The 26140-nt window shown below is 63.8% G+C and overlaps 1 protein-coding gene across 5 annotated transcripts; it reads right to left on the reverse strand.

Annotated features, from left to right (window-relative positions):
• Positions 1–6327: 6327 nt before the first annotated feature.
• On the reverse strand, positions 6328–25737 carry FAM53A (family with sequence similarity 53 member A). 5 transcript variants are annotated; one of them, XM_047798743.1, is made up of 6 exons: positions 24999–25737; positions 15999–16246; positions 14850–15100; positions 13764–13818; positions 12100–12770; positions 9319–10573 (listed from the first exon to the last, which is right to left on the reverse strand). In XM_047798743.1, exons 3-6 carry the CDS (start codon positions 14871–14873, stop codon positions 10043–10045), a joined length of 1281 nt encoding a protein of 426 aa, XP_047654699.1. In that variant the 5' UTR covers positions 14874–15100; positions 15999–16246; positions 24999–25737; the 3' UTR covers positions 9319–10042. The 5 variants fall into 5 exon arrangements, with proteins under 5 accessions (XP_047654700.1, XP_047654699.1, XP_047654697.1 ...); XM_047798744.1 differs by lacking the exons at positions 9319–10573; positions 14850–15100 and adding an exon at positions 6328–7164 and having other exon boundaries at positions 24999–25734; XM_047798741.1 differs by lacking the exon at positions 14850–15100 and having other exon boundaries at positions 24989–25736.
• Positions 25738–26140: the final 403 nt, after the last annotated feature.

Below are 26140 nucleotides of genomic sequence, written 5' to 3' on the forward strand. Positions count from 1 at the left end.
GATCCAGCAACTCTATCCCAGGAATAAAGACCCAGAAGAGGTCAGAGCAGGACCTCAAAGGAGCGCCTGTACCCACATGACCTGCACCCCTCTCCTGTACCCATGTCACCTGTGCCCCACGTGTCCTGTACCCACACCACCTGTACCCACGTCACCTGCACCCACACCACCTGCACCCACGTCACCTGCACCCACATCACCTGTACCCACGTCACCTGTACCCACGTCACCTGTACCCACGTCACCTGTACCCACGTCACCTGTATCCACGTCACCTGTACCCACGTCACCTGTACCCACGTCTCCTGTACCCACGTCACCTGTACCCACGTCACCTGTACCCACGTCTCCTGTACCCACGTCACCTGTACCCACGTCACCTGTACCCACGTCTCCTGTACCCACGTCACCTGTACCCACGTCACCTGTACCCACACCACCTGTACCCACGTCACCTGTACCCACGTCACCTGTACCCACGTCCACAGCAGCATGATTCACAACAGCGGAGAAGCAGAAGCCACCAGTGTCCACCCACACAGGGGCTATTACTCAGCCCTAAGAGGGGGAATTCAGGAGTTCCCGCTGTGGCTCAGCAGAAACAAACCCGACTAGTACTCATGAGGACGTGGGTTCGATCCCTGGCCTCACTCAGGTGTTGCCAGGAGCTGTGGCATGGGTCGCAGATGCAGCTCGGAACCCCCATTGCCGTGGCTGTGGCGTAGGCCACCAGCTGTAGCTCCAATTTGCCCCCTAGCCTGGAAAACTCCGTATGCAGTGGGTATGGCCCTTAAAAAAAAAAGGAGGGAATTCTGACCCAGCAGCAAGGATGGACCTTGAGGACATGATGCTCAGACGCGTCAGTCACCAAAACAAATACTGTGACTCCTCGCATAAGAGGAGTCAAAGCCGCAGGGAAAGCAGGAGGGCGGGAGCCAAGCCGGGGGCCGAGGGCGGGGACGGGGGCGGGGTGGGGGGGTAGTTAGTGTTTGGTTCCCGTTTGGGAAGATGGAAGGTTCCTGGAGGTGACGGGTGACGGCCGCACAGCGGGGCAAAGGTTCTTACCGCCTCTGAGCTGTCACTCGGCAGTGGCCAGTATGTGGGCTTCAAGCTGTCTGCGTTTTACTGCAATAAGAAAAGGGAGGCAGGCCTTTCAAAGGCGAGTAATGCAAAGGGAGGGGTCCCCAGGGAGGCCTGGTCCCGGCCACTGGCCTCCTTAGGAGAGGAGGTGAGGGTGCAGACGGCCCCGGGCGGGCCGGAGGAACGGGAGGAGCCGGCCCGGCCCCAGCCCGACCTGCACCTGCAGCCTCCGGCGGCAGGAACCAGCGTCTGCGGCTGGAGCTCCCGCCCCCCCGCCCCAGCCTGCTGCGCCGTCTGTCCCAGCAGCCCCAGAAAACTCGGGCACAGATGAAGGAGAAGCATCATGCGGCCATCTCAGGGGACAAACAGCACCGAGATTCAACATTCGGCCGCGACTTTTTCTAGGTAACCTGGGATAAAGCGCCCTCTCTGTCTGCGTCTCCGGGCCCTTCCCACGTCGCACTCCTCTCTTTGCCTTTGGGGTCCGCGGGAGAACAGGGGCCATGGGACGAGCCCCGGCCCCTGCAGCCACCAGCACAGAGATCCCACCCGCCCCCAGGCCACCGGCCGTGGGCCTCCAAGGAGTCTTCGAGGCCTGGTCGTAAGCAGTCCTGGGCATCCAGATCCAAGCACGGGGGTGACGCGGGTGATGCCCTCTCAGGACCGCTAGGAGCCCAGCCCCAGGGCGAGGCGGCCGCAGAGCCAGGATCAGGCGGCCCCTCCCAGACCCTCGTCTGGGCAGCGCTCGGCATCCCCCATGCGTGTGCCTGCACACATGTGCACGCGGGCACAGCCCTGCACGAGCACACACACGCTGGAACGCGCACACACATTACACGAGTATATGGCTGTGCATGGGCCAGCACACGTGAGCCCCGGGGGCACACACATGCGTGTCCGTGGGTACATGTGTAGGCACGAGTGTTCACTGCATGCGTGTGCAGACAGGGTACACGCATGGGCACACACATCACACACGCCTTACTACATTCCAAACAGTAAAACATGTAAAGGCTTCATTATTTCAACCCATGCAGTGAACCTAAAAATTGCTGGAGGGATCTAAGAAGAAGCCAGCCGATTTGGAAATTCAAAGCCACTCTCCTAAATAACTCCTGGGTCAGAGAGCAAATAAAAGTTGCCGTGACAGACGATTTTACAACTGTACGGAGAGAGCCTGCGGGGCACGGAGCGGCTTCAGGAGGAGCTGGCCGAGGATTCACAACCTCGAGGGCTTTTATTACTGAGCAAGAGAGACTGAAAATAAATGAACGAAACACTCGGCACAAGGAGGGGAAACGGAGCCATAAAGTAAATCCGGGGAGTGGGGGGAGGCAGATAAGGGCGAATTAATGAATTGGAAACAAGAAAAATGGGGAAACTCGTCAGTAAATCCAAGAGCTGGCTCCTCAAAATAAATAAATACAATAAACACACCTCAGACCGGTCTAATCAGCAGAGCACGCGAGCTCAAGGCCGAGGAGGGACCGGGATGAAAAGTGACAAGTTAGCGCATGGCCGGGTCTTGAGGAAACTGACGCGGCCCTCGGACGGTGTGAATGACCCAAATCCACTTCCACAGCGTTTAAGAAGCCGCAGCCCAGACGGCAGAAAGACAGAACGAGGTGCCTGACCGGGGCACCTGCCCTGCCTCTCGACACCAGGGTGGCAGTGGCGCCGGGGGTGGGGGGAGCCCCAGCTGGGCGGGGTTGGGGCCCAAGGCCAGGGGCCTGGGGAGCGAGCGAGGCCCCCAGCAGCCCCCCCCCCCCCCGGATCCCGGTTGGTTTCGGGTCCGGGTCTCACCGGCTCGTCTGGCATATTCGCCCGGAGTTGGCGTGGTCCCCATGGGAGGAGGTGCAGCTGCTGTCCTTGTGGTTTAGTGGTCGCAGGACTGTCCCTGGGTTCTGACTCCCCCTGCAGGCGCCCACCCGGCCGCTTGCCCTGCGGGACCCCTGCGCCCCGCCCCCTCTGGCCCCACCAGCCTCGTTCCTCCCAGATACTATCTTTCCTGCTTCTTTCTTTGGCTTCATCCTTTTATTTGCCCAGTTCAGGGGTCGGCAAACAACCCTTGAACGGCGACTAGCCAAGGGCTCAGCTGCATCCGCACTGCTGGGGGCAAGAGAACACTACTGGACTTCCCCGGCTTCTCCTGTCCGGCCCTAGCAGGACGCGGCTGGCCTTCGCCTCGATTTTTAAATGGTGTGCTTAGCAGGTTAGGGTTCACTTTCCCTTTTTCTCTAAAACAAACCTGACTGATATCCATGAGCTTGCGGGTTCGATCCCTGGCCTCACTCAGTGGGTTAAGGATCCAGCGTTGCCATGAGCTGTGGTGGAGGTGGCAGACGCAGCGCAGATCCCGAGTTGCTGTGGCTGGGGCGTAGGCCACAGCTCCGATTTAACCCCTAGCCTGGGAGCTTCCATATGCCGCTGGTGTGGCCCTAAAATGCAAAAAAGATAAAATAAAATAAAATTCCTTTCCATTTACAACTTCAGATGTATTTGGCAAGTGTGTGGTTGGTTGTGGTCCTTTTCTTTTTTTTTGCTTTTTTAGGGTCGCACCTGCAGCATACAGAAGTTCCCAGGCCAGGGGTCTAATCAGAGCTGCAGCTGCCAGCCTACAGCACAGCCACAGCTGCCCTGTCACTTGTCTCCAGCCTGGATGGGGTGGGCAGTCTGCATGGTCTGGGCCCTGGCGCTCAGGCAGAGGTGGCCAGACAAACCCAGGCTGAAGACAGAGATGGGGTGGGGGCCTGCACGCAGGGCGTGGGCCCCAGTGGCCCCAGCCTCACCCTCGGTGCTCCAGCCACAGGCCCCCCCACCTGGTCCCTCAAGCCTCCTGGCCGAAGGAAGAGCAGGTACTCGGTGGTCAAGACAGGTACACGCTGGGCCAAGCAGAGGGCAGCAACAGGGCAGCCTGTGCAGTGGGCAGGATTCCAGGGCCCGTTCCAAGGCACTGCCTTCCCCTGGCCTGGCCTTCAGAGGCCCCTTGACAGGTGTGGAGGGCAGTGGGAGACAGCGGACTGAGGGGCCTGGGGGGCAGGCGCTGCGGGGTTGGCCCAGGAAGCCCCACCCACCCACCCAGAGAGGCCAGTCCTGGGGGGCAGGGTCTTTGGGGAGGAGCAAAGGGGAAAAGATGCCAGCTTGGATGGTGGCTATGGGGAGCCTGGATGCCAAGGGCGCTGCCATCCAGCCTCCTCCCAGCCTCAGCCCCCTCCCTCTCGGACCTGTCTGGTGGCCCTGCCCTGGGAGGCCTGGCGTGGGGGACGACCCAGGGAAGGGGGCAGGGTCCAGGGGAAGAGGAGACCCCAAAGCAGCCTGGTGGAGAGCAGCCAGAGTGGGCCTGGGAGGGGGGCTGTCCGGCATGACCCCTGTCCACCCCCCGGGACCAAGGTGTCCAGCCACCAGCACCTCTGCCTGGGCAGGGTCTGCTCCAACCCAGAGCCCTGCCAGCACTGACTGTGGGGTTGATGCCTGAGGACCAGCCCCAGGGGCCCAGGAGCTGAGCTGCTCTGCAGGCCCCTCCCACCCACACACCCATGCTCCAGGGTCGCCTGCCTGCCCCCAGGGCCATTACCAACGCCAGACCCCCAGCCCCCGACCTGGCACTTCTCGTGACTTCAGTGAAACGACTCCAGGCATGGCCGCCCGTCTGCGTACACGGCCACCGTCCCACAGCCTGTGCCCCCAAGCACACCACGTGGGCTGCAGGGCCACCGCGGGTGGAAGGACAACAGGACAGAGATGGGCCAGCAGGCCATGCACGCTGCCCTGGCCCCGAGCTGACACCTGAGCAAGAGGTGGGAGTGCCAGGGGAACTGACCCAGCTGGGGGAGGAGGAGGGGAGAGGACAGCAGGGACCCCCACCCAGGGCCCAAGAATAGCAGGGGGCGTGGCCACCCGGGGAGGGACCCCCCCCACCCCCTGATGGGCAGGAGGGGCGGGGCGTCAGGGGCCTCCCAGGAGGAGGAGCGTGGGCATGGGGGTGGGCAGGAGCCAGGCAGGACCCAGGGGCCACCGTGGGGGCTGGAGCCACAGGGAGCACCTGACAGGGGGGTTGGGGGGCAAGTTCACACACAGAGACCCCTGCCTCTGGCCGAGGGACCCTGGACAGGGAAGCTGGATGTGGGGGCGCCGAGCCTGCCCTGGGCCCACCCCCCACCGCCCTGTCCGCAGCTCAGGAAGGGGTCCTCGGGAGACGGGTGGGAAATGCTTCAGCCCCAGGTGGAAGATGTTTCCTGGGGCTCCGGCAGGGGCGTCCCGAGCAGGGTCGGGGGGGTCCTTCCGGGGCAGGGCGCTCAGGTCCTCTGGCCCTTGGCTGCAGCTGCCCTGTGACCACGACTCGGCCACAGCCCAGACAGACCCCGCGCAGCCCGAGCCTGGTGACCTGGCACCCCGGAGGGAGGGGCGGGTAGGGCTCAAGAGGGGCCCACCCTGGAGCCCAGACGGCAGGATGTGGCAGGCGGCTCTCACCCGGGCTCCCAAGCAGCCTGCGGTCTCGGCCAGGCTCTGCCCGGCTGGATGGGCCTGAGGAGCTTCCCCGCCCACCTGCCACCCGGGTCTGAGGGCGAGGCTGGGCTCACGGCTGTCCCCTCCCAGCCTGGGTCCTGCAGCACCGCCCCTCGAGCCTCCCTCCCTCGGGAGGTGTCCTGAGAGGGCTCTCCAGCCGGACACCACCACCACGCTGTCCTCCTAGGCTACACCCCACGCCCCCCACAGTGGTGCTGCTGCACCCTGGCTGCGTCGGCATGTTGGTTTCGTTCTTTCCTCTTTCGGCTAAACCTGGACAGCTTCCAGAACCCCGGAGGGGCCCAGCTGCAGAGGCAGGGAGCCTGGCTAGACACGCAGGCTGTTGTACCTTTCGGCATCCATCTGCTGCAGAGGGCCACCCGCTCCTTCCCCAGGAGAACCAGCAGGAGCCAGGGCGGCCTGCTCTGCCCCCTGAGGACAGCAGGCCCTCGGCTATAGCCGAGGTTTCGAGAAAGACGCTGGCATTTATCAGAAAAGAAACCGCGGCAGCCACTCCAGCTGTGCCAGGAAACACGCCAGACCAGGTGCCCCTGGACTTTACCTAAGGGACCCGACCTCCTCAGGAGGGGCCACCCAGCACATGAGACCCCCCCCCCCGGAAGGGAGGCCGGAGGGCGGGGGGGGGGGGTCAGACAGAGGCCGCCCGCTGCCCAGTTTTGCCCACCTTCGCTCTACGTGCAGAAATGACCGGAGCTACAACTTTCTCAGGAAATCAATCAATCAATGTCTCCAAAGATTGGAAGTGTTTTTTTTCAACGTCACACGCTCCTTCCTCTTACCCAGAGTGCCTCAGACCCACACCTTTGGCAGAAACCCTGTGATCTCACGAAAGCGGACATCTCATGCCCCGGCCGGGGAACCCAGACAGGAAAGCAGCGTGCAGCGGTCGCGCGTGCAAAGCAAGTCAGTGCCTTCTACTGCAGCGACACGGCAGGGCCACCGGGACCCCGCGGCCTCAGCCACAAGAGCACCCCGCCCGAGACAGGCCCTGCTCCAAACAGCAGGCCGGTCGGGGGCACGGGCTGGGGGCTCTGCCCGCGGGCGTCCGGGTCCGAGGAGGGCCCGGCAGCCAAGCCACGAGGGGCCCGTCACGCAGGAGCACAGGCCCAGGCTGGGCGCTGAGCTCACCTCCCCCGAAAAGAATGCCCTTCCGAAAAGGCGTTTCAAAACAGAGACGCTTTCTCCGAACTGCAAGAGCCGTAACAACGCCAGATGCTTCTCTAGGGAAGACGGCGTCGGCGTGAATTGCAACGTCCAGAGCAGCCGGCCCGGCGGCCCAGCCCAGGGCAGCGGTCAGTTGCTCTCGATCTGCTCCAGGTCCAGCTCGCCCTCCTCCCCGGCGCTGTCCCAGTCACTGGGGTCGCCCCGACTCCCGGCCTCGCCGGCCGCCCACTCCCGCGGGGCCCCCAGGCTGGGGCTGGCGGGGCTGGCGGGGCCGGGCCGGGCGCTGCCTGGGGGGCTGTGGGGGTCACGCCGGGAGGACGTGGCCGCCTTCGCGTGGGTGTCCTCCTCATCTTCACAGTCGAGGGAGCAAAGGCTTTTTGAATTTTTTAAAGTCTGCAACAGAAAAGACACAGGCTTAGGGCGTCTCCGGGTCACAGGGGAGGCAGCCTCCCACTGACCCCTGGAGGGGACCAGAGGTCTCGGAAGGTGGCCTTAGGCCCTGGCACCAAACGCAGGCCGTCCCTCCCTGGGGCCACCGTCTTGGAGCCCCGTCTGCCCAGTTCCCTGCCAGGCCCAGGGGGCCACAAGTCCCACCCAGTGCCCTGAGCATGAGGACCCGCCCCCTAAGCAGCCCCCAGACGCGAGGACCCGAGCCTGGAGCTGCGCCCTCAACCCCGTCAAATACCCAGCCCCCTTCCAGCAACACCCGCCCCGCGGCCTCAGGTAGGCCCGCCAGGCCCGCAGCCCCTCGCAGCTCCGGCTTCTCCCTCCTCAGCCCCCCTCCAGTGGGCCAGTTGCCCCCACGCACAGGCTGCAAGCTCCCATCTAACCCCCTAGGACCCACACTCCACACATGGGGCCGCCGCTGGCAGCGTCTCCTGGGCACCCAGGGCACCCCCGCCGAGACCGGCTCTACAGAAGGCCCGTCCTGCCCCCTCTGTCCCCACGGCCTCCCCGCGGCCGGAGCTCCTTCCGAGAATGCAGAGGCGTCCCTCCCGCTCAGCGGCCCTCTCCCTGGTTGTCCCACGGGGGCTCGGGACCCCAACCCACCCAGGCCATGCAGTGGGGGGCGCGCTGGCCTCCTCACCCCCTGTCCGCCTCTGGGCCACACGCAGGAGCAGCCCCTCGGCACATGAAGCCCCTCCATTTCCTGGGACACCAGCCCCGGCCCCCGCCCCCAACTCCGGGCCCTGCAGCTTCGGGTGGCGCCACGTGCTGCCCACACCTCCACCTGGCTCCTCCTGTCCCAGGGCCACCTCCGGGCTCCCCTCCTGGGCAGCCACGCTCCCCACCCATCACCATGTGCTGGGGCTCCGAGGGCAGAATGCAGCGTGGCGATGTGTGGGGGGCGACCGCCACAGCCGCGGCGCCAACGGGGGTCGGGCGCTGGCTCCCGCACGCGTGCGCAGAGCTCCCACCGGGCCCAGTGCTTCTGGGGACACATCATAGGCCCCACAAGACAAACAGACTTGTTTTTGGTTTAGTGGCTCTGCTGTGGGAAGTGAGGCACTGAGAGGGAGAGCCTGCAGAGTCCGGTCTGTAAAGATTCTACAACCGGCCACACGCTTTGGTCACAAAATGAGGACTCCTAAAATAATCTTTTCCTTCCTTTTTTTTTTTTTTTGTCTCTTTAGGGCCTCACCCGAGTCATATGGAGGTTCCCAGGCTAGGGGTCGAATCGAATCTGTAGCCACTGGCCTACACCACAGCCACAGCAACGCGGGATCCGAGCCGCGTCTGCGACCTACACCACAGCTCACGGCAACGCAGGGTCCTTAACCCACTGAGCAAGGCCAGGGATCAAAGGCACGTCCTCACAGATGCTAGTCAGGTTCATTACCCCTGAGCCACAAGGGGAGCTCCTGAAGTAATGTTTTCTTTATACAAAGCAAGGTCACTTTCGCGTGCAGACCCCAGCGCAGCGGGGCCCAGCCCTGCACACGTGCACACGTGGAACACGCCATGGCCTCTCTCCTTTTGGTCCACAGCGCAGAACTGGAACCCCCTGGCCAGACGGTCTGTGGCCAGGACACAAGGCATCTGCGACCACAACGTGGTTCCAGCGTGAACGCTGCGGCTCAGGCCACCGTGAAAGAGACACGACCGCCAAGAGACGGGTGCCCACACAGCGCAAACACAACGACTCTTCACACGGCGCACGTGGCCCCAAGAGGTGTCACGTCTTCAGAAAGGAGGCGAGAAGACACAGCGGGGACGAGACTGTGTCTTCAGCCGCGTGTAGACCAATGAAGGTGGACCTGCCCTCAGGTCCCACACAAAAGTAAACCCCAAACGGCTTATAGACTTAAATATGGGGAGTTCCCATTGTAGCTCAGAGGACTAAGGACCCAACACTGTCTCTGTGAGGTGGCAGGGGCAACCCCTGGCCTCGCTCTGTGGATTAAGGATCCGGTGTTGCCGTGAGTTGCGGTGTAGGTCACAGGTGTGGCTCGGATCCCGCGTCGCTGTGGCTGTGGTGTAGGCCGGCAGCTACAGCTCCAACTCTACCCCTAGCCTGGGAACCTCCATATGCCACAGGTGCGGCCCTGAAAAGACAAAAAAAAAAAAAAAGACAAAGAACAGAAAAGAAACATACATTTGGCTTCTGTCCAGGTCCCTGGCCCGGGGCTCCTAAGGCCCTCGGGGTCCCCTGAACAACAAGGTGAGAGTCGTCTGGAGTCGGAGGAGCCCCTCCTCACCGCAGCCCAGTCAGGCTCAAGGGCTGGGACTCCGGGGCAGGGACGTGCAGCCCAGCCTCACCTCCAGGGAGCCAGTTAATCCCCGGTGGTCGTGGTCGGAGACTTAATCCGCCACACCCAGGTGACGCAACCTCCGTAACTGCCCTCAAGGGTGGCACTGGCAGCTGAGCAGCTGAGGGGCAGGCCCCCAGTGAGGGGGTGGAGTTCTGCGCCACCCCCGCCCCCGCCCCTCGCCTGGCCCCGGGCCCCTCTTCCTGGGTTGTCCGTTGGAATAAGCAGGTGTTAGTGAATGCAGCGCTGATGGGGTTCTGTAAGCCCGTCCAGCAAAGGGTGAACCTGAGGAGGGCGGGGGGGGGGGGGCGCAGGGTACAGCCGCTTGGTCAGACGTACAGGAGGCCCGGCCTTGGCGCTTGGAGTGGGTGGGCCTGGGGGCCGAGCCTGAGCAGGCCGTGGAGGGGTGGGGGGCTGCAAGGGGCTGCTGGGTGCCCGCTGGCGCCCGCAGGGCTCTGGAGGAGTCGGGGGCAGGGGCATCAGAGGTGGTGCGTTCACACCGCTGACCCACTGCAAAACTGTCACTTAGGGGCTCCGTTTCCAGAGGCAGTGAGCTGGCGGCCAGCGAGGGACAGAGGGGCTGCCGGGCGGCCCAGGGGCCTCGACGCCCGACCCGGCCCAACGCCCACCTTGGGGATCAGAACCAAGAAGGGGGGCAGGTTCTCCAGAGGGTCGGAAACACTCAGCTGCTGTGCTCGTCTCCAGGGCTTCCAGCCTCTTGCACCCGCCCGTTCCCAGTGAGGTCGAGGCCTGAGAAACACAACCACCAGCTCCGCACCCGAAGCCGGGACCTTAAACGAAAGAGACTGTTTCCCGGAAATACGCAGCTTAACTGAACAAGCAGAGACCCCAACGAGTGTGTGTGTGTGTGTGTGTTCACACTTGCGCCCAGGCCTGGCTGGCTTTTCAGCAGGTGAGTCCCACTGAGCGTCATCAGGTGAGGAGCCCCGAGGCGGCCCCCTGGGTCCCCGTCCAGCCTCAGGGCCACAGATGGTCGCAGTGCGGCTGCCGCCTCGAGGAGTCTGTGAACTGGACCAGCCTGGGTGCCGAGCCTGCAGAAACGTGCAGACGTGTGCTTGTGTGAGCCGCTGGGCATGGGCTGCGTGTTACACGGCGACAGAGGGCCGACACCGTCAGGCTCGTGCATCTCAGGGACGGCTCTGCTGGGCGAGCAGGGTCTCCTGGGCAGGACGCCTGCACAAGGGCCTCGGGACAGGGCCACCAGGCCTGGATATTGCGCGGTGGGGCCACCGGAAGCATGGGACCACAGCCGCGAGCCCGTAACCGAAGGACACGGTTAAAAGACCCGGCTTCTGATCTGGGCCGGTCCCTTTGGGGAGGGGGGCCCCTCTGTCCCGCACGCCTGCCGTCTCCCACTTGCAGGCGGCGCCAAACGCCCACGTCAGCAGCCAGCTGCGGGCTCCGCTCCAGGTCCGAGGGTCGGGGACCGTCTTTGCGGCACCCCAGAGGAGCAGGGAGGATGGGGGACCAGGACCCTGACCCTCCGCCTGCCCAGAGAGCACACACACACGCACACACTCACACACACGACAGAGCATATGCCCTATTCAACACACACAACACAGAGCATGTGCTCCACACACACACACACACAGGTGCACACACAAGACACCCAGCATGTGCCCTATACAGATACACAAACACAACACATATGTCCTATACCAACGCGCGCAGTCACACACGACACATATCACACGCTCTATGCAGACACACACACCCCTCTAAGGCGTGGCCCCCGGGGCAGCAGGCAAGCCCTCGGCCCTCACGTCTCCCACACCAGGGTACCCACCCTGCCCCGCCAGGGTCGCCCCTGCCCCCAGGCTGCGTGGTCGGGAGTCTCCACACGCTCCACCTTGTCACAGCACCACTTCTGTTCTAGGGGTGGGCCGTCCACCCCAGCCCGGGCCCCCCACCCACTCTGGAGTCTTGGCGGGGACGCCCTGCCCCCTCAGGGCCCACAGACGCCACAGCACTGGGCGCAGGGGTGCCTGTCGGGCTCACGGGCAGCTTTCCTGCCCCACGGGGTTCCGGGGATGGCCGCCGCCCCCCGAGAGCTCAGAACGGTCCCTTGAGCCCTGGCTCTCCACGGAAACGGCGCAGCCAGCAGGTCTGGGTGGGCAGCCCCTGCCAGCCACTGGGAGGACCCTTCTAGAACACCCACCCGTCAGGCAAGGCAAAGCGGACAGTGACCTGGCCGCTGGGTACAGGCGGCACCGTGCAGCCCGGATTCCTGCAGGTTCTGCCCCCGACGGAGACCTTCACTCCCGCCCCGCGGGCTCCCGCCAGGACCCCAGGCACAGTGCCCCACGCGGCTCAGGAAGGCAGGAGGCCCCCAGAGGGACGGCCGGTGGCCGCGGGAAAGCAGCTGCTCCTAGCGCTGCTCTGCTGGGGCCCGGGGCCCGGGGCGCCCGCCCCCCGAATCTCAGAGCGGGGCGAGGAGGGGCCCGCGCAGCAGGGGGCCCGCGTCCTACCGGCGTCCACAAGAGGACAAGGACGAGGGTGGGCCAGCCCCCTCTCCGCCCGCCCAGAGCCGCCCCCGACGCGACAGGGGCCTCACCCGGGTCATTTTCAGGAAGTCCAGGGCCGGGCGCGGCCAGCGGGCGTCCTCCTCCAGCCTGCGCTTCCGCCGGCCCGGCCCGCCCGCACGCACGCACGGCTGGGAGCGGCAGCGCAGCAGGCCCGGCCGGCGGCCCAGCTCGGGGGTGGACGCGGGCGTGGACGCGGGCGAGGGCGGGCCCGTGGCCCCCTCGGCCAGGTGCTCCTGCGACAGGGACAGGCGGCGCCGCGGGCACAGCGTGCAGGGCCCTGCCAGGAGCCGGGCCGGGCCGGGGTCCGGGAGGCCGCTGCGGGCTGAAGCCGAGCCCGGCCGGGGCTTGGGCGGCGACCCGGCGCTCCCAGCCGGGCCGGCGCCCGGGCCTCCCAGCAGCGTGGCACTCCCGCCGCTGTGGCACCGCCTCTTGGGGACAGGCGTCCAGACCTTGGAGCCGCCAGGGCGCCAGGGTGACCGGCAGCGAGCCAGCTCCTCAGGCTCGGACAGGGAGCGGCAGTGTCGCTTGGTGGGGGGGGCGGAGGGCGGCCCCACGCTCTCCCTGAGGTCCCAGGCGCTGAGGGCACCCAGGCTGGCGCTTGGGCCACGCGGGCTGCGCGGGAAGGGGAGGGCGGCGCCCGCAGCCGCCTGGCTTCCGATGAGGCGTCCTCCACTGACCACCTTCCGGGGGCGCTGTTCTCCTGGGGAGAAGGGGAGGCGGTGAGGGCCGCTCGTATTCCGCATGCCCGCAGCCCTGCCTGGCCTCGGGGCGGCCCTGCCCCACTGGTGTGGGCACTGAGGGGGCAGCGGGTGCCCTCTGCTCAGTCCTGCAGTCACAGTGCACATCAGGGTAGGGACAGAGGGGGCACCCCGAGGACAGAGACGCTTCCTCGCCATCAGGCCAGCGTCCAGCCCTGCACCAGTGGCCCGGGCAGGAAGCACGCCTGAGCCAGTGTGGCGGCCAGGGCAGCAGGCAGGGCTGGGGAGGCCCAGAGCCCCACCACCCTGGCCCAGGACATGTCCTGCAGCAGCACTGCCAGCTGAGGGGCCTTGGCGCAGAAGCTGTGGGACTCAGGGGAGGAAGCCAGGCCCCTGCAGGGACAGGCACAAGCAGAGGGCCCGGGGGACCCTGGGGCACAAGGAGGCCTGCTCAACCCGAGGACAGCGCGGCCAGATCTGTGGCAGGCCCGAGGGGCTCTGAGCCAGGACTGGCCCCATGTGGTGCCCCGGCCAGGTGCTGGGCCCACACCTGCTCCTCCTGTCCCGACACCTTGGTGGCAGCCCGCACTTGAGCCCTGGAGGGCGCCTGGCACAAGGTCACCCAACGGAAGGGACAGAGCCGCACAGGAGGGCCAGTCACAACCTGGGTGAAAATCACACCACCAGCACCTCACCACAACCTTGGACCAGCCACGGTCACGGCCTCCGCTCCCCCCGCCCCCAGCCCCGTTACCCTGTGGGCACTTGTCGGGGGCAGACCCGCCCTCCAGGACGCACGTCCCAACATCCACAGCGTGCGCCACCCTCCTGCACCACCTGACCCCACCCTGTTCTTGCCCTGGTGGCCGAGGGACCCCACCCCCACCCCAGGCCTCTCAGCCTGCGCTGCCAGGAACCTTCCAGAAAGGCTCCAGCCTCCCGCTCCCTCCTGCCCCCTCGCGCCCAGGACGGCTGGCGGGGCTTTAAACACTTACCTTCAGGCTCCAAAGGGAGCCGGGGGCCCCACTTGTTCAGCTTCTCAGCAGAACACTGAAAGCGAAAAGGAAGACGTTTCGATCTGTGGACTTGCGCAGAATCAGAAACAGCTCCAGGAGCTCCCGTCGTGGCGCAGTGGTTAACGAATCCGACTAGGAACCATGAGGTCGCGGGTTCGGTCCCTGCCCTTGCTCAGTGGGTTAACGATCTGGCGTTGCCGTGAGCTGGGGTGTAGGTTGCAGACACGGCTCGGATCCCGCGTTGCTGTGGCTGTGGCGTAGGCCGGTGGCTACAGCTCCGATTCGACCCCTAGCCTGGGAACCTCCATATGCCGCGGGAGCGGCCCAAGAAATAGCAAAAAAAAAAAAAAAAAAAAAAAAAGACAAAGAAATAGCTCCAGCTCAAGAAACAGGCCTGTGCCTTTAGCACGGCACTAAACCTTCTTCCCAGAGCCGCCAGCCTACACGACAGCCACAGCAACGTGGGATCCGAGCCGCGTCTGTGACCTACACCACAGCTCACACAACGCTGGATCCTTAACCCACGGAGCGAGGCCAGGGATCGAACCCACGACCTCATGGACGCTCGTGGGGTTCGTTTCTGCTGAGCCACAACGGGAGCTCCAGCCGTGCCCTTCTTGGTGATTAAAAAGAAAACACGGACTGACCCCAGATCATGGTTTTTCTCAGTCGAGGTTCCAAAGCCTAATATGCAGTTGAGCAAAGGACATAAAAAAGCAAGCGTGTGTCCACTGCTGCCCCTTCAGCCACGACCGTCCTCACCAACCCACCCTCCGCTGCTGGGTCCACACAGGCGGCCCTCCGCCCAGCAAGGAGGGCAGCGCAGGGCCCGGCAGCCATGGGACCTGGCTCGCGCCTTGGCAGCTCTTTTCAAGCCACTGTCTGCCCGGCGAGGTGGAGGGGCCACTTGGAGCTGCGTCCACTCGACGCTGTGTCTGCCTGTCGGTCTGTCGGTCTGTCGGTCTGCTTTCTCTTGCCCTCCCTGAGCCCCAGCAGACCCCGCGTGTGGACCTGCCGCCCACCTTCCGCCCTTCGGGTCTGCGTTTCCTCCCTCGGGACCCTAACCTCGGCGAGGAGGGAGCTGTGCATGGGATGTCCACTCCTGGTCAAGGGGGAAGAAGGGCGGTCCCGTGCTGCTTCTCATAAAGGGACTAAGTGACAGCTGGGTTCATCACCATCGGGCTGTGCCAGGACAGACGCCGGCCAGGGCGGGCGGGGGCCTGGCACACAGCGCCTGGCACAGGCCTGGGCACCCAGGGACCGGCAGGATCACCAGCCCGAGACCACCGTCCATTGGGGCGAATGAGACAGCAGGGCTGGAAATGACCAGAAAGCGCTCGGTTAAGGCTGAGCCCGGGTCTCGGAGCGGCGGGGGCGTCCACAGCTGGTTGCGGCGAGCCCACTGGGCCCTGGGGCCGCCAGCCCTCCCCTCGGCCCTCCCCCAGCACAAGCCCCAGGGGCTGCCTCCTGGCATGTCCCCATGATGCAGCAGCGACCCGCCCGAGCTAGGATGGGAGCGGGCGGAGTGGCCCGGCCAGCTCAGGCGGCTGCTCCAGGGTGGCCGTCTCCAGCACAGAGCATGTGCAGACCAGAGCAGTGAGGGGCAGCTCAGGAACCCGGGTTTTGATGGAGCCACGCTGGGAGCGCCCCTGCAGGAGGCGGCCGCTGGGCTGCATGCCTGCGACTCCCAGAACCAGCCGGCCTAACGCCCTCGGGTCCAGAAGCCCTGACAGACACTGTGGCCTCCGAACACTGGCCGAGGATGCTGAAGCCACGGGCTCCTGCCAAGGCAGGCCGGCCCCACCACACTCGCAGGGACTCCGTCCCAGTCCACCGCCTCCGCCACAGACCTGGGAGACCAGCTGGGCAGTGCAGGTGCACGGCCAGGAGTGGGGCTGGGCACAGGGCAAACACGCCTTGAGTCCAGCTCCCCGACCAGCCTGCGACCAGGGCCGGGGTGTGGCCATGGGACACACCGGGCAGCGCTGCTGCCAGGGCCGCACGGGCACACACGGGAGCACAGGAGGCCACAGGACCAACGACGGAGAGGGGACAATCGTTCCAGAAGTGGTGCTGGGCCGACCGCACGGCCACAGAAAAAGATGGGGAGAATCCAGCCTTGACCTGCCACGTCCCCACGCACCAAACAGTTCGGAGAGCAGTCTTTAAGCTACAGCTCAGACGGCGCCCCTGACCCGGGGGCGGGCGGCTTACCAGGCCGGCATCGAAGCTCTTGCGGGCGAGGTCGTCCAGGCTCTGGTTCTGCAGCTTCTCGGTGATGAGGGTGAGCATGGTCTGGGGCCCGCGGCCTCCGCCCGCAGTGCGGGCCACCGGCGCTCCGGCGCGTGGGGCTGCGGGAGGCCCCGGCCGCTGCTGGCCCTGAGCTAAGCCTCGAGGCCGCGCTCCCCCTTGAAAGACGAGGGGTCCATTTCCGCGGGTTCCTCCGAGCGTCGCGTCTGTCTCTGTAAAGAGAGCTCATCATTCGTGCTGGCGAGCAAAGCCGCTGGGCGCGCGTCCCCGTCCCCCGGGGTGACCCGTGCACGCGTGTGCCTGACAAAAAACCCTCCCACGTTAGACCCCACACGCGTCCTCCCGTGGAAGGAAGAATAAAAGCAGGGGCCTGACGACGGACGGCAGGGGACACACGCGTGAGCACCAGCCGGGAAGGCCGCTGCCGCCCTGCGCCAGCGCCAGCGCCACCAGGCCGCCCTGGAAGCCAGTGAGCCGCTGGGAGGTGCATCCCGGCCCCACATGCAACAGCCCGGCCTATTTTGCTGCAATCCCAGCAGCCGTGTCACATGGCCACAGCACGGCCCTGTGACAGATGGCGAGGGGGCAGCACCCTCCGCCACCCCGTGCCAACCGCTCATGGCCCTCCTGCCGGCCATGGCACACACACCCTCGGAGGGAAAAGCAGCCACAGTAGGAGGTGAAAATTAGGAAGCTTGTACTTTGCTTTAAATACAGGTCCCCTGGTCCCCGGAGAAATGGCTGAGTCCGGGGGGGGGCGCACAGGAAGGACCAGAGGAGGCCAGAGCCAGAAAGTCAGGACAGGTGCAGAGGGTTCCGATTCTGCTCCGCGGGGGCAGCCGCAGAGAGGACGAGGCCAGTGGACTGGGCTCAGAGAAAAAGGAAGGTCCACGCTGGCAAAATCATAGAAAAATAAGAAAATGGGGGAAGGGAAAACTCTTCCTTTGGGCGGAACGCCAGCTAAGAAATACAGACGGAATTTTTTTAAGTCACCACCCGACAAACTCCCAGTAATGTTTCAGGAGCATCAGTGGAGCTAGAGGCGGAGGGTAAAGGCAGGAACCGCAGAGCTTCACGACGGCAGGACACGCTCATCCCGAAGGCGAGGGGCTAACCAAGCGGCAGAGGAGCCTGGCGACACCAGCTTAAGCCAGTGGCCAAGAGGAGCACAGCAGTCAGAGGACAAAGGGACACTGCAGGACACGCGGCAGGACACAGCGCCCCGGGACACCCGGCATGCCTGCCCGCGACGCAGAACCCGAATGCCGTCGGGGGCGGATCAGACGAGCCCATCAAGGTCAACTGTGCAGAGCGGCAGGCGGTGACCACAGCGCCCCAGCACCGGGGTCAGGAAAGACGGGAGCGAGGGCCCAGCGCCCGACACCTGCATCTGCGCAGAGGTCAAGGCCAGGAGCGGACCCTCACACCGCCCCGTGTGACGTGTGGACGGGAGCCCCGCGGCCTCAAGGGGGGCTTGGCCAACGCCAGCCTGGGCCGGTCCTCCCCGCCACCACAGATGCGCACGAAAAGGCAGCAAAACAGCGTGCCCAGTGAAGATGCTCAGGAGGAGCTGCCAGGCCGGCAGTAGTGCCCGCCCCCGGGGGGGGCAGCGCTGGGCAGGAGAGGAGAGAACCACCATCACGCGTAACGCGTCTCTCCCTCACGGAGGAGGCAGGCCGCTCGGGTTACTGACGTGCAGGTTCACGCCCCAGCTCCCAGGATCACCAGCACAAAACACCAAAGCACAGGGGGCCCGAGAATGCAGAAACCTACTTCCTCCCGGGAGTTCCCTGGTGGCTCAGGGGGTTAAGGACCTGGCATTGTCACTGCTGTGGATCAGGTTTGATCCCTGGTCCAGGAACTTATAAGGGTTGTAGGTGCGGCAGAGAAAGAAAGAAAAAGAGAGAGAAAGACAGGAAGGAAGGAAAGAAATCCAACTCCTCCTAAGTCCAGGTGAAGGCGGCGTGAGCTCCCTCCGGGCTCTGAGAGGCAGGGGCTCCCTGTCTCCCTCCCACCTCGCAGCGGGCGGCCGATGCCCGGGCGTCCTTGGCTGTGTCGGCCTCACTTCATCTCCACACAGCCACTCCTGACGGTCCCCAATCTCTGGATTGCGTTTATTTATTTATTTATTTTTTATTTTTCTGCCACATGCACTGCAGGCAGAAGTTCCCAGGCCAGGGATCGGACCTGCGCCACAGGTGTAACCAGAGCCACAGCAGCGACAGCACCAGACCCTTCACCCATCGAGTCGCGAGCGAGCCTCTGTTTCTCTGCTCGTCAGGGCACCGCGATCGGATGGAGGCCCCTAGTCCTGTGTGAGTTCACCTTAAGTCACAGCTTTGTCATCTGTCTCCAGATAAGGTCACATTCACAGGTCCTGGGGGGTCAGGACTTGAGCAGACCTTGGGGGGGGCCAGGCCAGGTCCCCGCGAGCAACGCAGACCTCATGAAGTCAGTCCTGGTCGCCAGGCGTCACACCCTTGAGTCCCCACCCAGCGGTCAGCAAGACAGGCCCTGCTGGAGCAGCTCTGGACAGCACGTGGCCCAAAGGGACTCACGGTCTCGCTGGGAACAACGCCAGGTGGTGGCAGATGCAAAGAAAGCGAGCAGGTCCCCATCTGTGGCAGGGCAGCCTGCAGCGACAGTGCTCAGACATGCCCCTCTGAGAGGCGGCCACAGAAAGCTGGGCAGGAGGTGCCAGGAGAGAGGGCAAAGCCAGGACCTGGGCGACCAGGTGGACACAGACGCCAGGCATGAGGCAACTCATCAGCCCCGCCAACCAGGGTGGGAAACGGGCTTCTGCCCCACAAGCCACTCCAGGGCTGAGGACATGTGGCTGGGGCTCCTCTGGGCGTACAGGTGACCTGTGACCCCCACGGCTCCTGCTCGGGAAGCTCCCAGACACCCGGCGCGCACCAGCGTGTCCCCCGAGCCCAGGGACACCCCCTCCCAGGTCGAGAGCCCAGAGGAACACGATGGGGGACTCAGCTCCACTTGTCCTAAAGCAAGAAACTCAGACTCGCCGCCCTCGCCTGCAAAGGCACCCAAACCAGTGACTCAGCTCCGGGCTCCTCTCCCGGCCTCCACTCGGGCCCTGGAGGGCTTCAGCGGGCTGAGCTGTCCCTCCCCGTCCCCACGGCACCCTCCCCCGGCCTCAACAGAGAGCAACCACCGGGCTCCAACCCCCAGAAACAGCTATGTGGCTGCAAGACAGAGACCAGATCCCTGACGCTGGACCCCCGCCCCCAGGGTCTGGCCCTTCCTGCCCATCCTGTCTCACCCTCACCTCCTCCCATCTCTCTCACCTCCTCCCGTCCCACCCTCACCTCCTCCCATCACCCTCACCCCCTCCCGTCCCACCCTCACCTCCTCCCGTCCCACCCTCACCCCCTCCCATCTCTCTCACCTCCTCCCGTCCCACCCTCACCCCCTCCCGTCCCACCCTCACCTCCTCCCGTCCCACCCTCACCCCCTCCCGTCCCACCCTCACCTCCTCCCATCCCCCTCACCTCCTCAGATCTCACACTCACCTCCTCTCACATGCTGGCCACACAGGCACCCTCCTGGTGGCAGTAACAAAGAGCCACACGCTGGGGGCTTAAAGGACAGAAACTATCATTCTGGAGGCTGTGCTTCACCCCCACCCCCAAGGCGCTGGGGAGCGACTGTTCGAGGCTCAGTCAGGGCTCCTGGCAGTTCCTTCCCCGTGACAGCGTCGCTCTCCCCGCGTCTGTGTCCACAATCCTCAGGGGTTTGAGGGGTTGCCTTAGTTTCCCTTCTGTCTGGTGTGGCCCTGCCCCTGGCGTGTGCAAGATCTGAGCCTGGGACGCACAGCAGCAGCCTGAGCAGCTGCGGCCACACTGGATCCTTAACCCGCTGCATCGCAAGGGAACTTCCAAAGTCCCATTTTATGAGGGCGCCAGGCATTCTGGTTAGGGGGCCGCCCGCTCCAGGGTGAGGTCGTTCTGACCATGCACGTCGGCAACAAGCCTATTCCCAGGGCGCTGAGCCTGAGCAGCCTGCAACGAGCCCCATCTATTGTATCACGGCAACACACAGCTTTCAAATCCACAAGCTCTGTGTTCCCGAAATGCAGGGGATCCGGGGCACCACCAGGCCCTCTGCGGGCACCTGGCCCCCAGCTCTGCCCGCAGTATCCCTCAGCCCACGGGGAATGGAGGTCGGGCACCGCTGCCCTCGGCTGTTCCACCTGACACACGTCTCCCGACGCCGAGGAACCGGGCATCGGGGCTGCCAACACGTCCCTGCGCCAGCTCCCTCCACTCCCAGCGACATGTCACTGAGTCGTCACCAACGTCCCTCTGTCACCTAAAGACTGTTCCCGGCTGAGCCACACAGTCGAGCCTGCTTCCCAAAGTTAACCATCCCTCCCTTTTCTCCGAGGCTGTTTCCGCCGATGCCAACTCCGCCAAACAAGCTTCAGTCAGTCAAAGGCATCAGGGCGGCCTCTGGCCCTTATGCTCCTGGACCCCGCCTCCGCTCGGGTCCGAGGGGTGCTGTGGCGCCCCGCCGGACTTTCCCAGCCATCTCTCCCCGGGCCTGGGAGGCGTACTCGGCCTGGGCAGGGTCTTCTTGGCAGGGGCGCCAGCCACGGGGGCCTCAGAGGGTTGCCGACGTCCCTGCTGGGCCCGCCCTGGTCTGTTTCTGGAACGGGGGGTGGCCCGGCCTCCCAGCCCGGCCCTCGGGGGTCGCCGTAGATGGACGTGCACGCCTGGCTGGCAGCTCCACCTTCCAACCAGCGACGGCGAGGACGTGTTTATTTCTGCTCCTCCTGGTTAACCAGCAAGGGCCCCTCCGCACTCACCGCCAGGAGCCGCTTGGCCCCATCCCTAAAGCCAGGGTAGGACCCGATGGTCGTTTCGGTCCTGCCGCACTGCCTCAGCTCCTCAGCCTCCTCTGCTTCGGGCAGGAGGTGGCCCTGTGCCCGTCACCCCAGCACCGGGCGGCCAAGGAACTCGCCCCAGCACCTGCCCCCATGGCCACCTGGCACTCGGGGAAGTCGGCGAGGACTTGCTGGGTGGGCGCCCTCGCGGATGGACGGATGGACGGATGGACGGGGCCACCTCCGCCGCCCCTGAACCCCGCACCCCAGGCTGGCACCCCAGGCTGGCTTCTGAAGCACAAAATGGGCAGAGAACCTCCAAGCCACCGCTGAGTCAGCTGACTCGGAGCCCGGCCGCCCTTGACACACATGCTTCACGTTCCCAGGTGAGTTTTCTGGGCAAAAGACAGCACACGGGAGTTCCCGGCGTGGCTCAGCGGTTAAGGAATCCGACTAGCATCCGCGAGGACGCAGCTTTGATCCCTGGCCTCGCTCCATGGGTTAAGGATCTGGCGTGGCTGTGGCTGTGGTGCAGGCCGGCAGCTGCAGCTCCGATTGGACCCCGAGCCTGGGAACCTCCATATGCCGCGGGAGCGGCCCTTGAAAAAAAAAGACAGCACGGAGTCCGCCAGCACCACGGGATCCTGCACACCCCAAGTTCAAGGTGCGTCATGTACCGTCACAGCTTCTTGCCCGACACAGCAGCACCAATTCTACCTTCTTGGGCCTTTTTTATGTAGTTTTCTCTCAAAGAGCATTTGAACAAAACCTCAAAACCTGGCTGCACATTAGTCAGCTCCAGCGCTGGGCAGCGTGGCGCTGTGGGCACATGACTGCGGATTCCCTGGGACGTCGCCCAAGAAAAGGTGAGTTTACCTGCCCCTCGACCGGTCGGAGGAGAGGTGACTGCAGGAGCTACAAAGGTCTGGTCCCTTTAGGGACCCTCCCCAAAGGTGACTCAGTGACAGAGCGGCCCAGCAGCCCCACTGCTCAAGTCTTCCCAGCCCCAGCGTGAGCCGTCCCCTAGGGGATGCTCGGCCTCAGCCCCCACCTGAGCCACCTATACACGGACAGCTGGCCGCGCTGCCCCGAGTTCCAGGCCCGGAGGCCTGGAGCAGTAATAAATGGCCATTGCTGCTTGAAGCCCGCATTTTAGAGTTAATCTGGTCTGCTGCCGTAGACACCAGAGCAGTGACCCTAAGCAAAGCCAGCAGAGCCACACACCCTCTCGCGACATCAGACAATCCCAGTCACCACTCCTGCGTCACACGGAGGCAGGGAAGGAAAGGGGAGTGGCCGTGTCCCCAAGCTCCACACGAGTCACATAAGTGAAGTTACTGCAGCCACTGACATGGCCGGACGGTGTCCAGCGGGCAGCGCCTGGGGTATGACTCCACCTCAGGGCTTCAGGCCCTTCTCGAACAGGGCAGACCAGGTGACCCCTCGGAAAGCCCGAGGCAAGGAGAGCCCTGTGTCGGTTTCACGACAAACGATGCACAAGACCACGGAAGTCTCTTCGAAGTCAAAAGTCACCTGTCCTAACTCACCAACATCTCGCCAGTACTGAAACCCACAACTAGGAGTTCCCACTGCGGTGCAGTGGCTTAAGGAGCTGGCATTCTCTGCGGCGTCTCGGGTTCGATCCCTGGCCTGGCACAGTGGGCTAAGTGGCGTAGGTCCTAGGTGCGGTTCGGATTCAGTCCCTGGCCCAGGAACTTCCATAAGCGGCAGGTGCAGCCACAAAAAGAAAAAAAACAACCCACAATTAGAGGGTTTGGCCACCAGGATTTTTAGTTTAAAAGTGCCCAGAAACCATGTCTGAACTGCTACCTCTGCAAGCCAACGAGAAGAAATTTATCCGTTCAGACCAGCGTCGCGGCCTCTCTGCACCGCAGTGAAGACAGACCACACCCAGAACGTTCACGCTGAGAAGGACATAAGGTAGGTGGACACAGGTCAGAGCCACAGGGACGGACCCCAGCCGGCCTGCGCAGGGCTGGCTTCTCTCTGGGAAAGACCCACCCACGCCTGAGGCTGCAGGGCGCCAAATTAAGGACACGCATGGGTCCCAGGCACCCAAGTGAGATTACGAGCACTTATACCAAATGTTTCACAGACTGTAAACATTAGTTTTCCCTTGAAAAACATCATAGCAGAAAAACCCAAAAGGGCTTATATAAAAAAAAGTTTTAAAAAGTTGTTTTTGAATGTTTGCAATGCACCTGCAAAAAACACCCGACTCTTTTCCTGGCTTTTTTTTTTTTTTTTTTGCTTTTTAGGGCCACACCCGCGGCATTTGGAAGGTCCCAAGCTAGAGATCAAATGTGAGCTACAGCTGCCAGCCTACACCACAGCCACAGCAACACCAGATCCGAGCCTCGTCTGCAACCTCTACCACAGCTCACGGCAATACCAGATCCCTGACCCACGGAGCGAAGCCAGGGATCAAACCCGTGTCCTCGTGGATAGTAGTTGGGTTCTTGGGCTCGTGTCCATTGAGCCACGACAGGAACTCCTAGATACGCTCTTTTAAATTTCAATTAATGACAATTAAATAAACTTTAAAATTCAGCCCCTCCATCACCCTGTCCACATTTCAAGTGCTTGGTAGCTAAACGTGGCTACTGGCTGCCATGCTGGACCCTCCCGCCTCAAAGAAGCTTCCCATGAACAGCACTGGCGTAGGACCTGATCAGGCATCTAGAACTTTTGCTTGCATTCTCTGTAACAGCTCTGACCCTGACTGGAGGGACAACTGAGTTTCTACAAAGGAGAACTGACAACAAGAAGTCGTTTCAAACGTTGCACTGACCCTGGACACCAACCATTAGAACAAAATCATCCTAAAGACACCTTGCTCGAACTCACTTATTTTCAGTCCTACTTTGGCTTAAGGCAGGAGTCTCCCGGCTCTTTTAGCCACCAACCAACCAACAGGTCTGCGTACCAGCCTGTTCCCTGGGTGCACAGGTGCATATGAGCCGGCGTCTCCATGGCAGGGAGGGTCCCGATGACTCACTTAGAAAGAAGAAAAAGACAAGAAAGGTGGCAGCCTCTCCACTCCATATTCCCAGCGGCTACAAGAACTGCTCTCCCCTCCCGGTCCCAAGGAAATGCAAGCATCCATCCAAGGACACAGCCGTTATAGTGGCCCCTGCTCACACCACACGCCCCACACTCCTGCGGAGCCTGAAAGAGGGGCACACAACACCGCAGGGGACAGAGCTGCAGGGGACAGAGCTGCAGGGCCCAGGGCTACTTTGACCAGACAGTGAGCCGCGGGAGACCCGTTTAAAGAAAAGCCACTGTTTCTAAACAAATGCTTTTTCAGTTTCAGTTGGGGAGTAACATTCGAGAACGTCGGAATCAAGAGAAACTTTCTGCCTCAGGGAGAAGGTGATTTCCTTCTACCATTTGGATTGAGGCTGCGCCCTCTTGTCCACACCTGCTTCCACAGCAACACGCCTGGGAGACAGGAAGAGGAAGCAGGATCCATAAGCTCGAGTTAAATGTCTTAACTACTGTGAAACCGAAACACTTTCTTGACGTCAAGCAAACAATCCTGAGAGATCATCGTAAACTCAGCTGAGTAATGAATCAAGTTCGAGGTTTTTTTAAAAAGTATTTTGAGGAGTTCCCATCATGGTTCAGTGGTTAATGAACCCCACTCGTATCCATGAGGATGCAGGTTTGATCCCTGGCCTTGCTCTGTGGGTCAAGGATCTGGTGTTGCTGGGAGCTGTGGTGTTAAGTCGCAGCCGCGCCTCGGCTCCCGCGTTGCTGTGGCTGTGGTGTAGGCCGGCGGCTGTAGCTCCCATTCGCCCCCTAGCCTGGGAATCTCCATAAGCCGTGAGGGCAGCCATAAAAGAAAAAAAAAATGTATTTTGAAGTTATGGAAGCTTAGAGTCAAGCAGACGTGGCCCATGATAAAACGCAAACACGGAGTCAGTTTAACGCAGACTAATACACGTCAGACCTGCCACCGAAAAGGGCACATAACGTAGAAACAAAGTGAACACTGTAATCAGCCGGCGCACCTCCCTCCACTCGGGAAAGTCTTAAAGGGACCCAGACTCCACGTCTATGCAGAGAAAGCAGCTCGGGAATCCACCTCCAATCACCTTCCACAGGTCCCCGCGTCGCGCAGGTCCAGCTTCGGAGCTCCCTTAACGCACAGCTTAGCACGTCAAACTTCCTGCTTCTCTCTCGCTGCAAGATGCCAGGCAGAGGAGCCCCAGGAACTGCTCTCAGCACAGGAACGACGACAGGTCAAAGTCGGTTCAACAAGTGGCAGCGCGCCCCAGGCGAGGCAAAGGGTGCGGGCAGTGCACCGGGCCCCGGGTGCGCGGGATGGGCGGGGGTCTCGGGGCGCAGGAGGCCGGGGTGGGTGAGGCTGCGGGGGCGCAGGAGTCTCGGGGCCCGGGACTCTTGGGACGCGCAGGGGGCGGGGGGCGCGGGGGCTCGGGGCTCGGCGGGCCTGGGGGTCGTGCGTGCGGCGGGGGTCCCAACCCCAGACGGCGAGCGCTCCAGTCCCCGCGCCCTCAGCGCCCCGCCCGCCGCGCTCTCCCGGTCCAGCGGCGGAAACGCTCGGCACCGACGCTGGTGGAAAAGCATCGGGCCGCACGGGCCGGGCTTGGCGAGCTGACAGGGACGGGTACCTCCTGAGCCAAGTTCACGCGCGGCCCCGCGCCGGCGCGCGCACGCACAGCCCCGGGCGCGCGCGCGCACGGACCGGCGCCTCTCGGGCCACTACGGGCCCAGTACCTGAGCGCAGCAGGGCGGGCGGAGCCTGGGAGCCGCCGGCCCTCTGGCCGCGCTCCTCGCTCAAAGGACCACACGCCTCAACCCCGGCGGAACGGGACTGAGAGCGGCGCCCCGCCCCCTCGACACAGGCCCCGCCCCACGCCGCCGCCCCGCCCTTCAGCGGGCTGGCCCCGGCCGTCCTTGAGAAGCCCGGCGCGCGTGGGAGGCGGGGCCTGTGCCCCGGGGGCGGGGCCTTGTGGGCGAACGGGCGGGCCAGGAGGGCGGGGCTTGAACCAAGGGGGCGGGTTCCGCGCACACCAGAGCGCGTCCCCAAGGCGAGCGGGCGCACAGCGCGTGCGCCAAGCTGTCTGGGCGTTTCCCCCCGACCCCCGCCCCGGGTCGAAGCCCCACCCACCTGCGCGCCGGCGGGCGCTGGGCTTGACGTAGCTCACCGGGCGGCGGGAAGGCGCGCTCGGCGGGCAGGGGGGCAGGCGGCTCCTCGGCGAGAAGGGCTTGGTCC

Source organism: Phacochoerus africanus, chromosome 10 (assembly GCF_016906955.1).
Source record: "Phacochoerus africanus isolate WHEZ1 chromosome 10, ROS_Pafr_v1, whole genome shotgun sequence".
Taxonomy (NCBI): domain Eukaryota; kingdom Metazoa; phylum Chordata; class Mammalia; order Artiodactyla; family Suidae; genus Phacochoerus; species Phacochoerus africanus.